This window comes from Malus sylvestris, chromosome 15 (genome assembly GCF_916048215.2).
Source record: "Malus sylvestris chromosome 15, drMalSylv7.2, whole genome shotgun sequence".
Lineage (NCBI taxonomy): Eukaryota > Viridiplantae > Streptophyta > Magnoliopsida > Rosales > Rosaceae > Malus > Malus sylvestris.
The window spans coordinates 19869756-19886105 of record NC_062274.1 but is presented as its reverse complement, the minus strand read 5'-3'; the positions used below and the strand labels follow the sequence as shown (position 1 = coordinate 19886105).

Genomic DNA, 16350 nt, shown 5'->3' with positions numbered 1-16350 from the left:
ATAGTCAGCTCTTAAGCCTAAACTTTACCACGATATTGCGAATTTTTTTTAACAACCGTACCAACTTGGTATCGGAAATAGCTCGAAACAGTTTGAGCTTGGTATTAGGTTCAAAATTTTTAAGCTCGCTCGAACTCAGCTCGTATAAAGGCCAAGCCAAGCCTAATTCGAGCTTGAAAAAAATACATCGCATGTTTTACAAATGAAGATTTTGATATCTGATTCCGATTACGTAACCGTGTTGCCTACACTTAGGGAGGGGATCAAGATCCTCTCCTGAGCTAAGGGTGAGGATCCTCTTGAGGAAGCCCATTGGGCTGTTGAAATTTTATCCAATAACTACAAACATAGGGCCTGTTTAAAAATTGTAATAATTGTAACCGTTTGATAAAATTTCAACGGTCCAATGAGCTTATTCAGAAGGATTCTAACCCTTAGTCAGGAGAGGATCCTGATCCCCAGGGAGGAAGACTGGTGTCAGGATTTATCAAGCACGTGGCAGCTCCATAATGCATGACTCATGTTGCTTCTGACACAATAGTCCCAAAAGTCCACGTGTAAGTTGAATATATGCTCCCTCCGTTGACTGGTCACTGGACTGATATTTTCAACTCACATGCTGAAAGCTCATGAGTCTGGCCCCTACCTATCACTCCCAAATCCAAATCCAAATCCAAACCAAATTCGAGCCTCATTTTCTAGAGAGATTTTTCGGTGTACGTTGATATCTCAACGGAGAGATACTTTTTGAAAAATCTCTCCACTTTTTAACACCTACTTGAATTTTTCCCAACAGATACTAATTCATTTTTTTACTTCCTACACCAACGTCTTTTGTATTCTTATTTTTCTACATTTTATTCGTTTTCTACATTCTTATTTTATTTGTGCTTACAAAATTGAAATCTTTCGTCGAAAATAAAGTCAAAGCCGAATCTACATTGCTGCCCGCCAAATTCTATTAGAAAATCTAAACGTTATTGTGATAAATGAGTAATGTTATTCATAACATGTTTTTAAACCACATTTCTATACCACCTTAGATAATATCTAATATAGACAATCACATCATTTGAAAAATTTGCAAAACCCAAGGAAAGGAAGGAGAAATGCTCATCGTATACCACAATCATAATTTAATTAACTAGTTTTTCTTAATTATTAAATAATGAACTAAATTTAAAATTTTGATTAATTCAAATGATGTAGATGTCCACCTCAAATGCCACCTAAGGTGGTATAAAAATATAGTACAAAAACATGATATGAATAATATTACTCGTGCTGAATATGACACGTGACATGATAATAGTCACCTATTCTAAGTTAATCTATTCCGTTTAATAATTATTAAGTAATTGAATTATACCAAAAAGTTAAATAAATTTTTGTAAATAATTACTGCCATGATAGTTAGTATTACAATAAATAAAGAGTAAATAATAACTACCATAATAAGTGGTTTAAATTCAAATCGACCAGAATGGATGAAAATGATCTTACAGGCCTCGAAAAGCTCTTTCTTCTCTCATATACCATTTTAAACGAGTAATGTTAGAAAAATTAAATTTGTTAATTAAATTATATGTCACCAATAAAAATAAATATGTTTATAACTATTTAAATAATAAACCAATCAACTTTCATATCTTTTAGTTTTCAAAACTTTTACTATAAATTTAATCTTCGTAGTTTTACCTTTTTATTATCACGCGTTCTATGCACAAGTTGCCGCCACTAAAGATAGAGACGCTAAAGCACAGTTGCCGACCTTCAGGAGGGGATCCGGTTCCCCCTATAAATACCCCATCTCCCACATGACCAACTGAAACAAAATAGTACAAACGAAAAAAAAAAAAAAGAATTCACTTCCAATGGCTTCCCATCAAGCCTTTTCATCTTTCTTATTCCTTGTCTGTATCCTTCAATCCATTGGAGTCGGTTACTCGGCGACGTTCACGATCACAAACAAGTGCACCAACACCATATGGCCGGGCATTTTGTCGAATGCAGGGACGGACCAGCTACCCACTACTGGATTCGCTTTGGGTCCTGGAGAGTCTAACACGTTTTCTGTTCCCACCTCGTGGTCGGGTAGGTTATGGGGGCGGACGCTCTGCTCCCAGGACTCAACCACCGGAAAGTTCACTTGTGTGACAGCCGACTGCGGATCTTCTGCAGTCGAATGTGCTGGTGGTGGAGCCGCGCCGCCTGCTACTCTCGCGGAGTTCACGTTGAACGGCGCGGGCGGGCTGGACTTCTACGACGTGAGTTTGGTCGACGGGTATAATCTTCCCATGTTGGTGGTGGCCGAGGGCGGGACCGGAGGGAACTGCACGACCACCGGGTGCGTGGTGGACTTGAACGCCGCGTGCCCCTCGGAGCTGAAGGTGACAGCGAGTGACGAGGGCGTGGCGTGTAAAAGCGCGTGCGAGGCGTTCGGGGACCCTCAGTACTGCTGTAGTGGGGCCTACGCTACGCCGGACACATGCAAACCGAGTTCTTACTCGCAGTTTTTTAAGACTGCATGCCCGAAAGCTTACAGCTATGCTTACGATGACGGCACCAGCACCTTCACCTGTGCTTCGGCTAATTATATCATCACTTTCTGCCCTACTCCTTCAACAAGGTAAACATTTTTCACCATTTTTTTGTCTTTTTTTTTGGATTTTAATGAGATTGTTTGTCTGAATAATTGATGAAATTGTTTGTATGCATATATTAGAGAAAATGTTATGATTTAATTCAAAAGGTGGGTTGAGATTCCACCATTTTTGAACTGTCAACTAAGACCATCTCCAACCCTTGGGCTAAAAGCCAAATTTTTTAGCCCGGAAAATTTAGCTTTTAGCCCAGAAACATCTTTTTTGCTCCAATTCTTCTACCCTAAAATTTTCGCCCGGAATTATTAAAGAATGAAATTAGCCTAAATTTTTTTCTTAAATCAATTTAAAAAAAAAATATGTAGATTATTGTAAATTAATTTTATGAACATTTTAATCTAAAAAATTTTAAATTCCGATAAACATTTCGCATTTAGCCGGGGGAAAGCTGGGGGGTATTTGGCCCAAAAATAGAATTTGGCATTTAGCCTAAAATTTTAGCATGGATTGGAGAGTGTTTGGGGGGTAATTTGGCTTTTAGCCCAGGGTTGGAGATGTGGGTTGGAGATGGTCTAAACATGTTAAGATATGGCTGTCACGTTTTTGTTTTAATAATTGACATGCATCAATACAAGCACCGTCCTTGCTTTTATGATTGCAAGTAATTGGCACAACATGCAACACTTGCTAATTATTTAATTACATTATCTTTATTATATTTATTTTTAAAATGTATTGATTTTTTAATGAATTTTTTGGCGGTGGGTTTTGCAGTGTGAAGTCGTCGAATGGGCAGGTCCCTGGTGCAGTCGATGTCTCAGCTAGTTTACGTAATACGATGCCCAACTTCTTCGTTATGGCCGTCACTGTTATGGCGGCAGCTTGGCGGTTGCCGCCGCTGTTTTGATTCTCTGTAGCAGATTTCACACTAAAAATATCTCATCGGAAATCCGAACTAACGGTTCGACTGTCGAGATTAAGTGGTGGGCCCAAACACCTTGACATTTTCTGGAAGCGGACGCCGGAGGAAATGGGCCCCACGATTCCATCGGGGGTTACACCTTTGCATGTGGGTTTATACGGCGTCGAGCAAAGCCTATGGTCCCATGTGTGCAACTTTAGTAATACGTACAAACACGTACACACTGTGATGATGTGATCCACGTCGTTTGATTATAAAAGGACAAATCATGAGCGTTGCTTTTGCTGCCACAATCACAAAGGGTTTTCCATTTGTTTTTTCTTAAGTCGATTTTCGGATTTTAGATTGTGATGTAAATAATTATATAGTAGAGAAGCAGATATAATTAGTAGCTGGAAAAGTAATTCTTTTGCTGCTACATCCAACAATATGGGTTAATGTTTTTTTTTAATTTTTAAATATGTTATCCGAGTTGGTATTTTAATTCTTATTATTTTTCTTTTGCTCGTGGCATTGATGTGATTTCCAAATTGATTTATCAGAAGTTGACTCTATGTATATATATGCCTTAATTTGTTGTTACATTCTTGTTACGAAGCATTTTATACGCATTTAATTAGTAGATTAATTGTGCTTTGTGATGCAACATGCATCATGCCTGTTTTTGCTTGATAGTTTCACGTAGAGGTGACAAATCAACTCAATAGATTGTTAATAGGTCTTATTAAGACTCATTTAGTTTGATTTCACTTTACACAATCACCAACACTAGCAATCTCACTTCTATATATGATGGCGATATTAAATTAAATGTGTTTAACAAGTACTCACTAACAACAATGGGTTAATTTGTCACATCTACTATCCAAGCGTAAGATCCATGCATGAAAAATGAAAGAAATGAAAAGATGAAGTTGTTGATGCTTGTTTTAGTCAGCATCACGGAAGCCCGAACAAAATCTGATCATGGTGTTATTTCACACTTTTGTTTGTTGATGCCTGTTTTGGTCAGCATCACGGAAGCCCGAACAAAATATGGTCATAGTTTTATTTCACGTTTTTGTTTGTTGACCTAAACAGTCATCAACAAAGAGCATGTTAACAATTAATTAACAAACTATCAAATATGTGTAACTAATGTTGATTCCAAAGGTAAGTTGAACCATCAAGTTGTATAAGAACACTCCTTCAACCGAACAAAATTATATCCTTAAAACCCTATAAACTAGAGGATGTTATTTGATAAATAATGTGGTATCAGTCAACTCCTCTAATACTTTAAACAGCTAAAGTGCGTAGATAAAAACTGCTTTTGCAACAATTTCTTGTAGATAAAAAGGTTCGATCAATTAAGTAGCTTTTACACCTAGACATTACAACGCTACATGCACGAACCTAATCCAACTTGGCTATGCTCTTTTCGATTTCTAATTTCTATTCATTTATTTATTTATTTATTTTTCTTAAAAACTTTAATTCCAAAAGTTGCAGGATATAATCTGTAAAGCTGTATACTCTTTCTAGCTAATTTCCTAAACTTTTTTTCCCTGATAAAAAGACTTTTAACACAAACTAGGACAAACAAGCCAGATCACAGCTTAATAGTGTACGTGTTGAATAATTAAGTTAAGATTCTAAACATCTTAATTAGTCACCTTAATTATAATCATGGTTTTGTGTTGAACAAGTTACAAAAGATTCTTTACTCGAGATCAAATAAAGAAAATGTTCACATTGACTTCATCGCTGATGCGATAAAAATATGACCTAGAAGGAGTATCGGCAGGACATTCATGCACATACACATTTGTAAGGCAAGTTAAACGTGGATTTTTTTCATGCAAACGCAAACCATTTATAGGAAAATTAAAAAAATTCATATTCAAAGAGACTATTTGATAACGTTTTCGTTTTTAGTGTTTTATATTCACTTTTCGCACTTGAGATGTGAGGAAAATTTGTATGGAAGAAATGCGAGGGTGAAGAATTATGGTGGGATATATATACTCTTCTTCATCCCTCGTTTCGCTATGTATTTGCCTTCTATCACCAGTAGGAAGTGAAAACCAAAAAATCCAAATGTTCCCTATATATTAGTCACATACTCCTTTTTCTTCCAACTTTGGAAAGGAAGAAGCTAATACTCATCGAAGTATTGCCCTGCACATGGAATAAATACTAAATTTAAAAAATTATGACATGACAAGTAAGATAAGATGATAGAAATATATTCTCAGTCGCAACAAAGTTTTTTCTCCTACTACTCAGTGAGAACATGAAAACTCAAGTTTGGCTATGCCTTTACGCAAAGTATATATCTTATCTCTGTTGAAAACATGGATCTATCGTTTCATATGTGCGTTTATGCGTTGTAATGCTGAACTTAGCAACAGAAAAGTTATTGTTTCGCACTTGATTTTCTTAGCCTTTCCTTTTAGTCATCCAATATAATCACTTTCATTCTGACCAAGAATTTTGCCTAGTGCTTTGAAAATTCTGGTGGCTGTGTGTGAGTAGAAAAAAAAAGTATATATAGACGACTAGCCTTTGAAAAGCAAATTATATTTATGGACAGGTGATTGAAAGGCAAAGTTTTAATCTGTGATAGGCTTTTTAGCATACATTTTAGTGGGCTTGGCTGGAAAATTAAGTCCAATACCTCTGAGTGATGCCTAAATTGTCAATGAATCATACAAGTTTGCTAAAGTTGATGGTTTTCTAACGTTATTTGTTACCATCTCGAATTAGTATGCATGCTTGTTCGACTGAAGCAGCAAACAGAAGATGGTTGTGTTAACTTGTTGTGCGTGTTGAACTATACGTTACAATATATTATCGAAAATAATTTAGGGTTGGAAGGTTTCACATATAAGTCATCTAACAACTACATAGGAAGCATTCATTCTTTTGAAGTTAATTATTCTTACAATCTCAAGATAATCAACAATTAGACTATCTTTTTGCCCTACATTATCATTTTCATTAATTATCCTTGCTGTGCGGGTATTAGTTTAGCCCCTTAAGGCCTCGTTTGTTAGAGAAGATTAATTTGGATAAGACTATTCATTATATTAAAGGTATTTTGAAAGAAGAAATGGATGACAACTTCCTTATTTTGTACAAGTTGAAGGCTACTCATGAAAAAAAGTTGTCTTTGTTGTAAATAATGGGTATGTTTGCCCACATGTGTATAGTAATGTGTATAGTAAAGTATCACATGTGTATACTATATACTCATAAGCTAAATAGTAATGTTTTGTAATTTTCCATTGAAGTAGCTCTATAAACAGAGCACTTCAATTGTGCAAAGATGAGTGAATGAGAAGAAGAAAGAAAAGAGAAATATATCTAATAGCCATAATATACATTACTTCCTCTGCAACAGCTTGTGTCGGTATATTAATCTGCAACTGCTTCGTTCCTTCACCGAGTAAAGGTTATCTCTCTATAAATTTTGCCTCTTTATAACACGTTATCAGCACGACTCTCTAATCATTTCTTATTTCCTTTAACCGAAAGAAAAAAAAAATGTTTCCTCTAAGGTTTTTACTGTTCTTCTTCTTCCTCTCCCTCAATTGCTGGGTATACCCTCGCGAAGAACTATTTGCACCATGTTTACTTCTAGTTCTCCAACTAACATTCACTTATATTCTTGATTTCTTGTTTGGTGTAGATATTGACTACTAACCCACTGATTATTTATGCAATCCAAGATTGTGCGGTTCTATCGCCTATCTTGGACTGCAGATCTAATTTTACTGCAAATTTAAGTGGAGCGGTATAATCGCCCGCTCTATCCTGCATATTTAAATTTGCCCGTTATTTAATTTTATCGCAATTTTAGGTGGGGCGGTATAATCGTCCACCCTGCTTTGCATATTTAAATTTTATCGCAATTTTAGGTGGTGCGGTATAATCGTTCACCTTGCTCTACATATTTAAATTTTCCTGCTGTTTAAAGTAGTGCGGAATAATCACCCATCCTATACTTATTTCGATGAGAATGGTGCGGTACAATTGCCCTTCTCATTAATTGTGTAAATCTCGAGCCTGAAGTTTCGAGTACTTATCATTTTGGCCTGAAGATCAAAAATTTGTAAGAACCAGAAGTTCTAACAATATATTTCTCCAGTACACATATTACTGCAAGTTCTTACACACCTCATTTTTCTTTCAGAAAAGAAAATGGCAAACTTGGCAAAGCTTGATTTTGCTGCCCTGGACATTACTGGAAAGAATTACCTCACATGGGTACTGGATACCAAGATCCACCTGGAAGCAGCAAATCTTGGAGATACCATCAAGGAAGAGAGCAGCTCATCCTCTCAAGATCGGGCAAAGGCCATGATTTTTATTCGTCGTCATCTTGATGAGGCACTAAAGAGCGAGTACTTAACGGTTGAAGATCCGTTAGCCCTTTGGAATGCCTTGAGAAGCAGATACAATCACCAGACAGCGGTGATTCTTCCAAAAGCTCGCTATGACTGGACTCACCTAAGGATCCAGGATTTCAAATCAGTGGCTGAGTACAATTCGGCGTTGTTCAGAATTACCTCTCAGATGAAACTCTGTGGGGATACTATCACTGAGGAGATGTTATTGGAAAAGACTTTCAGCACATTCCACGCCTCTAACATGGTACTGCAACAACAGTATAGAGCGCGAGGCTTCACTGAATACAACCAGCTGATATCTGTGCTCCTGGTAGCTGAACAAAACAATGAGCTTCTCATGAAAAACCATAATTCCCGACCTACTGGATCAGCACCGTTCCCAGAAGTGAATGTTGCTTCCCTTGAAAGGAATACCATATCCTCTCGTGGCAATAATTATAAACGAGGACGTGGCCACAAGCAAGGTCGGTGGAAAGGGAAAAGCAAGAACCATGGTGTCCAGTTTCACAACCAGGTTCCAAGGTATAATCCAGGCCCGAGCTTTAAAAATACCAATTGTCAGAAAGGAAAAGCTCATGTGAACACTCCTAGAAGTCATGAAGGAGGTTGCCATAGGTGTGGTGGCAACGGACATTGGGCGCGTACTTGTCGCACCCCAAAGCATCTGGTGGAACTATATCAAGCCTCCTTCAAGGAGAAGGGTGTCGAGATCAATTTCCTTGACCAGGCTAAACCAATGGAAACCCCTGATCCAGTGACCAATTTATCAGGACAGTTAAACACAACCCACCTGGATGCTACAGACTTTATTAATGAAAGAGGGATTGAAGTTTATGGGTCCGATTGAATTATTTATGTTTAATGTACTCATGTTATTTGTACCTGTGGTTTAATGCTCGCATTTTCAATTCAATAAAAGTAGTATTCCAGTATGAATAAACTGCTTTTTCTTTACTCAGAGATCATGGATAAAAATTATGGTTATTCTCAAAACAAGATCAATGGCGGAGACTTTTGTCTTGCAGATAGCGCAACCACGCATTCAATACTTCGAGATCGAAGGTATTTCTCGAATTTGGTACTTGCAAAAGTAAAGGTAACAACAATATCAGGACCATCAGATGTAATTGAAGGCTCAGGAAAAGCCCAGATTATGTTACCAAATGGAACAATATTGTCTATAAAGAATGCATTATATGCTACTCGGTCCATTCGAAATTTGTTGAGTTTTAAAGACATACGTCTAAATGGATACCACCTTGAAACGAAAAGTGTAGAAAATGTGGAATATTTATGCATTACCTCCAATGATACCCAGAAGCGTATATTGGAGACGTTGCATGGTTTATCGAGTGGATTGTATTGTACATAAATAAAGACAGTTGAGGCATATACTGTCATGAACCAGAAGTTCATTAATTCAAAGGTTTACATGCTTTGGCATGACTGTCTAGGTCATCCAGGATCTACCATGATGCGTAGAATCATTACCAACTCTAATGGACATCCATTACTGAGCAGACACATTAATGTCTCAAATGATAATCCTTGCAAGGCTTGTTCCCAAGGGAAGTTGGTAATTAGACCATCACAACTAAAGGTTGATGATGAATCCCCATCATTTTTGCAAAGAATTCAAGGGGATATTTGTGGACCTATTCAACCACTTTGTGGACCATTTCGATATTTTATGGTTTTGGTTGATGCATCTACCCGATGGTCACATGTTTGCCTATTGTCTACTCGAAATGTAGCTTTTGCGAGACTTCTTGCTCAGATAATTAAGTTGCGAGCACAGTTCCTAGATCATCCCATTAAGTCCATTCGACTTGATAACGCTGGTGAATTTACGTCTCAAACCTTTGATGATTACTGTATGGCACTGGGCATTAATGTTGAACACCCTGTTCCTCATGTCCATACTCAAAATGGTTTAGCAGAGGCATTTATCAAGCGGCTTCAATTAATAGCCCGCACTCTGCTCATGAAAACAAAATTGCCAGTTTCTACATGGGGACATGCCATATTACATGCTGCATCATTGGTTAGATTGAGACCCATAGCCAACCACCAATACTCATCAATACAACTCGTGTTTGGACATCAGCCAAATATTTCACATTTACGAGTTTTTGGTTGTGCTGTTTATGTGCCTATTACACCACCACAACGAACTAAAATGGGACCTCAGCGCAGATTGGGAATTTATGTGGGTTTTGATTCACCATCTATCATTAGATATTTGGAACCTTTGACTGGTGATGTGTTTACAGCTCGTTTTGCTGATTATCATTTTGATGAGACAGTTTTCCCGTCGTTAGGGGGAGAAAAGACCGTTCCAGAAGAACGACAAGAGCTAACATGGGTTGTTCCCACCTTATCTCATTTTGATCCAAGAAGCACTCAATGTGAAAACGAAGTGAAAAGAATCGTTCATCTTCAAGGTATTGCTAATCAAATGCCAGATGCATTTAATGATGCTTCGAAAGTGACACAGTCATATATACCGGCTGCAAACGCACCTGTAAGAATTGATGTCCCTGTTGGACAAAATAAAGTGGCAGCGAATGATTCATCCAGTGCACGCCTGAAGCGTGGTAGACCCCCAGGTTCAAAAGATTCAGCCCCTCGAAAGAGAAAGATGAGGGCCCAATTGAACCCAAATGATATCATTCAAGAAAAGGAATTGAATGATAAATCCACAATTCGTGACTCTGTACTTCCAAAAAAAGAAAATGTCCTTGATGAGACACATGTCCCTGAAGAGACAGAAGTACATGAAAGCAAAGAAATATCCATAAATTATGCATGTACTAATGAATTGTGGGATCGAAATGAAATAATCATCGATGACATGTTTGCATTTGCAATAGCCACTGAAATTATATTAAGTGATGATATTGAGCCCCGCTCTGTTGATGAATGCAAACAGAGACAAGATTGGCCTAAGTGGAAAGATGCAATCTAGGCAGAATTAAAATCCTTGGAAAGACGAAGTGTTTTTGGACCAGTAGTCCAAACCCCGCCTGGTGTGAACCTCGTAGGTTATAAATGGGTATTCACAAGGAAACGCAACGAGAAAAACGAGATTGCAAGATATAAAGCACGACTCGTTGCACAAGGTTTTTCACAAAGACCTGGAGTTGATTATGAAGAGACATACTCTCCTGTAATGGACGCAATTACGTTTCGCTACTTAATAAGTTTGGTGATTTCAGAAAAACTTGACATGCGACTTATGGATGTCATCACCGCGTACCTATATGGAGAATTAGATACTGACATATATATGAAAGTCCCAGAAGGACTTAAGTTGCCTAAAGCAAATAACAAACCACGGGGTATGTTCTCAATCAAATTAAGGCGATCACTATATGGGCTGAAACAATCTGGGCGAATGTGGTATAATCATCTCAGTGAGTATTTGATTAAAGAAGGATATGCCAACAATGTCATCTGCCCTTGTGTGTTCATTAAGAAATCAAATACTGGATTTGCTATAGTGGCAGTATATGTCGATGATATGAACCTAGTTGGAACCCCTGAAGAGCTCAACAAAACTGCTGAATATCTGAAAAGCGAATTTGAAATGAAAGACCTTGGGAAAACCAAATATTGTCTAGGCCTGTAGATCGAGCATTGTGTTAGTGGAATTTTGGTCCATCAATCAGCTTACATTGAAAAAATACTGAAGCGATTTGGCATGGACAAGGCTTATCCACTTAGCACCCCAATGGTCGTTCGTTCTTTGGACATTAAGAAAGATCCATTTCGTCCAAAAGAAGATGATGAACTGGTCCTTGGTCCAGAAGTACCATATTTGAGCGCAATAGGTGCTTTATTGTATTTAGCACAATGTACTAGACCAGATATAGCTTTTTCAGTTAACTTGTTAGCCAGGTACAGCTCTGCTCCAACAATTCGTCATTGGAAAGGAGTCAAAGATGTTCTACGATACCTTCGTGGGACAACAGATATGGGTCTCTTCTACTCAGACAAGCCCACAAATGAACAAATCCTTGTTGGATACGCAGATGCTGGTTTTCTCTCCGATCCGCATAAAGCACGCTCACAAAATGGATATGTGTTCACTAATGGAGATACTGCAATTTCATGGCGATCAACAAAGCAAACGCTAGTTGCAACATCTTCCAATCATTCGGAAATAATTGCTTTACATGAAGCAAGTCGTGAATGTTCTTGGTTAAGATTAATGATCCATCACATCCGGAATTCATGTGGTCTACCTTCAAAGACAGACACTCCAACTGTCATCCATGAAGATAATGCAGCATGTGTCGCCCAGATGAAGGAAGGATTTATCAAAGGTGATAAGACTAAACACATATCTCCAAGATTTTTCAGCGCACATGAGCTTCAGAAGGCTAAAGTTATTGAAGTCAGACAAATCCGTTCCAATGAAAATTTAGCAGACTTGTTCACCAAATCTCTACCAAAGTGCACATTTCAGAAGTTGGTATAGGGAATCGGATTACGTCGGCTTATAGATTTGAAGAATGCGGAATCAGGGGGAGATACAATTCAGGGGGAGCATCCATGATACATGCATGTTGTACTCTTTTTCCTTCGCTTAGGATTTTTCCCACTGGGTTTTTCCTATCAAGGTTTTAACGAGGCAACCTAAGCATGCTCAACACCATCCGGGTAAAGTTGTACTCTTTTTCCTTCGCTATGGTTTTTTCCCACAGGGTTTTTCCAAGCAAGGTTTTAATGAGGCAACTGATGTTGATATGTGGGCATCCAAGGGGGAGTGTTGTAAATAATGGGTATGTTTGCCCACATGTGTATAGTAATGTGTATAGTAAAGTATCACATGTGTATACTATATACTCATAAGCTAAATAGTAATGTTTTGTAATTTTCCATTGAAGTAGCTCTATAAATAGAGCACTTCAATTGTGCAAAGATGAGTGAATGAGAAGAAGAAAGAAAAGAGAAATATATCTAATAGCCATAATATACATTACTTCCTCTGCAACAGCTTGTGTCGATATATTACTCTGCAACTGCTTCGTTCCTTCACCGAGTAAAGGTTATCTCTCTATAAATTTTGCCTATTTATAACAGTCTTTTAATCCTAACATTTTTGTGGGGATTAGTAAAGGGATATTTTTTCTTCATAAACAACCTTCAAATTGGACAACATATGAAAATTGTCATCCTTCAATAGCGGTGGATAGTATTTTGAACGTTGAAGATGATAGAGGAGTGGATGGGAATTTAGTGGAAGAGATTAAGTAGCTAAGAAATTGCTTTCGAAGCTTTGCGTGCCAATGGCAGCCGAGAGCAGCAAACATGGCAGCACATTCAGTGGCTCAATTTGCATTAAGCTGTAATGAATTCATGGTTTGGGTTGAGGAGGCTCCTCCATGGCTAATGGTAATTTTGGAGGCTGAGTCGGAAACTCGGAGTATATGATTTCAGATGGTGGTAAACAGGGAGCTTCTTTCCTGTTGATGGACCTTTTCTGCTTGAAGATGGCTATACCAGGTGGGGGTTTTTGAAGTCTTTGTTAACCCATCCCAAATGTGTAATGCTTTATTGGTGTGGAATGAAATTCATCGTTATTGATCAAAAAAGAAAGGGGCCCCGCACACGGGGGAGGTTTGGTGCAATGTTTTTTCCTCCGGAGAACAGTAGGTGTGTTGCTTGCGATTATTGACGAAGAGCTAATATCACCTAATCATCTTTTATTCTTGCTAGAAAAACAAAATACGAACTTTGGAGAATATAGTTTCAAGGATCATTTTAATTAATTGTATATTCTTGCGTCGCATTCTCCACAACTTTTGTACCTATTGGCATTGCTGAATAATTTGTTGTAATCCCCAAAAACTAAATAATTGTTTGTTAATGAGTCGATATTTTACTATATATTTGACCATATTCTTAGTATTAATTTATTGGTTATTTTGTGAGAAGTTTGATACTTTGATTTATATTCTTAATGTAGGACATTCGACTTCCTCTGGAGCAAAAAGTAGTCAAACAGATGAATTTTGGAGTAATTCCAATTGGAGGATGTTCGTGAGTTTGTTGACTTGATCATATCAAAGTTCATAATTTTCTACCAAGCGGTTTATATATGGCGATGAAATAAAGGAGCAGCGTGCAGTGCTGTCAAACTGACATTTTGGAATTCTTTGGGCTTTTTGGCGTCCAAGATGATGTCGTTTGGGTTCGAAGCCTTCTGCAATTATGTTCGCGATATCTCAAGCTATAATTTTAGCCATTTTGGGCCTGTTTTGGAGCCCTGAAGATATAGAAACATGGCTGTTCTTAGACTATGTAGATTTTACGCGAATTTTACTAGTCAATTTAGGATTATGTTTCCTAATTTATTTGAATTTATTTGGTTTCCTAGTATTATTCTAAGACCTTTTCTAGGTAGGGTTTTATTTTCTAGTAGTATAAATAAGGATTTTTAGCCATTAGGGTTTGGGGGGAGACGGAAAGAGAACGCACGCACTACTTAAAGAGCCTTTGACGATTCAAATTTATATTCAAGGTGCTTTCTATCAATGTTTTTAATAATATTTTGTTTTATAGTTGTTGGTAACTAGTTTCGTTCGCTAGGGCGAGGCCACGAGCCTTAGTAAGAATATGTAGTTTCTTTTCAATTTACTTATGATATTATGCATGCAAGTTTTGAATTATTAATCACCGGTTTAAACTATCTAATTGTCTTAATGCTTAGCTACCATTAGGATCTTTTAAAAAGTAAATTGATGCAATTTTGGTCAGAGATCGGTCCCTGAAATTGACGAAGGCTTCTTATGATTAATATGTGCAAGTTCACTTAGGATGAATACCACGTCTTAAGGGTTGTATGGTTTTTCAAAAGGTTTCACAAAGCTTAATGAGTCATGCATGTTTAGATTTGATCTGAATACCACAGACGGGTTGCATGTTTGATATACGCTCTATGTTGGGGGTCCAAGTAGGCATATATTTGGAAAACCTAACCTTCAAAATATGCATGTGTAATTCATAAGTAATTGGAAGAACGACATAGGATTGTTAAAGTGATGGTGGAACCCTAGGCTTTTACAATTTAATTTTCAAAAACCGTTTTCTTTTAGCTTATTTTATTTTGTCATTTTATTTAATTATTTTCTATTAAATTCCTTTTTATTATTTTAAATAAAAAAATCAACTTTTTCTAAAACTTTGAAAGAACAAAAAACTTTGTTTTAAGTAATTAATTAAGATTTGATACAAATTATTCATTCAATCCATGTGGAGAACGACCTTACTAGAGTCATCTATATTACAATTACCTTGTACTCTTGCAAGTATTTTAAGTGTTTTTATCCCTACTTGTGCAGGTGATAAAATCCCTATCATTTGTTCCATCAAAAGTGTACGAACATGCTAGGATTATAGCTTTTGAGAATTCCTGGAATATGTACAATTCACATAAATTGTTGGATGAAATATATGTAATAGGAACCAAAGTATTGTTCTCGTGACTGAACGACCTTTCTTTTTAAGTCATTCATGCACAACTCACAACCGTTGATTATTATGAGCTACAACTATAAAACTATAACAAAGTCATAAAGCATAGATTAAAAAACACTTTTGATAGCCATATCTTGATAAGCAAAACTAAAGCTACTCTTTTGATCCCGTATTACCTCCTCCATGTTCACTGCCCCTTCACATCCCCGATCCCCTTCCATGTATACTTAATTGACCCCATGCAACTTGTATCGTTTCTGTTAGGGATATCAATTATTTTACTTTTAGGAAAAGGCATCCTTTTCTTCTTGAAATAGTTATCATGTTTAATTGTCTAATTAAGCCAACTTTAGTATATTCAACCTTTTCCCTTTTCACCATTAATCATAAAAATACAATGCATCCTTTTTCCCTAAACAAACAAGTTTATAGGGGAGGGAAATTAAAGCTTAAAAAACAAAGGATTCCCGATTTACATAAACCTTTTTTTTTGGTAAACACATAAACCTTTTTAGAAAGAATGTTTTTACTATCAAAAGTGCTATATATGGTGGTTGGGTGACGTACATGTCTTTTACTAAAAGGGTGCTGAAACAAAAACAAAACAAGGGGATGATCGATCAAACGGTGATGCTGATGAAAAAGAACAAAAGTTGAAAAATCTTATCCAGATAGTTACTTTACACGGCATTTAACCTGTCACTTGGAGGCTTAAAGGTATTGACAGAATCATCCTATTTAAAATATCACATAATATTCTATTTTCCCCTCAAAAGTAACGATATTTGATTATATATAGGAAAATGGATTCTCTCCTGATTTCTTTCACCAAATCCACCAATCCGGACTCTTGAAATTTGATCCATTAGCTAAAAACAGGGGCCCTTTAAAAGTTATAATAAATTTAACAGTTCGATCAAATTTTAAAGGTCCGGATTGGTGGATT

At 36.9% G+C, this 16350-nt stretch overlaps 1 protein-coding gene across 1 annotated transcript; it reads left to right on the top strand.

Moving 5' to 3' along the window:
• Positions 1–1844: 1844 nt before the first annotated feature.
• LOC126604938 (thaumatin-like protein 1) lies at positions 1845–4118 on the top strand. Its single transcript, XM_050272268.1, has 2 exons — positions 1845–2629; positions 3378–4118. Exons 1-2 carry the CDS (start codon positions 1875–1877, stop codon positions 3508–3510), a joined length of 888 nt encoding a protein of 295 aa, XP_050128225.1. The 5' UTR covers positions 1845–1874; the 3' UTR covers positions 3511–4118.
• The last annotated feature ends 12232 nt before the right edge of the window (positions 4119–16350 follow it).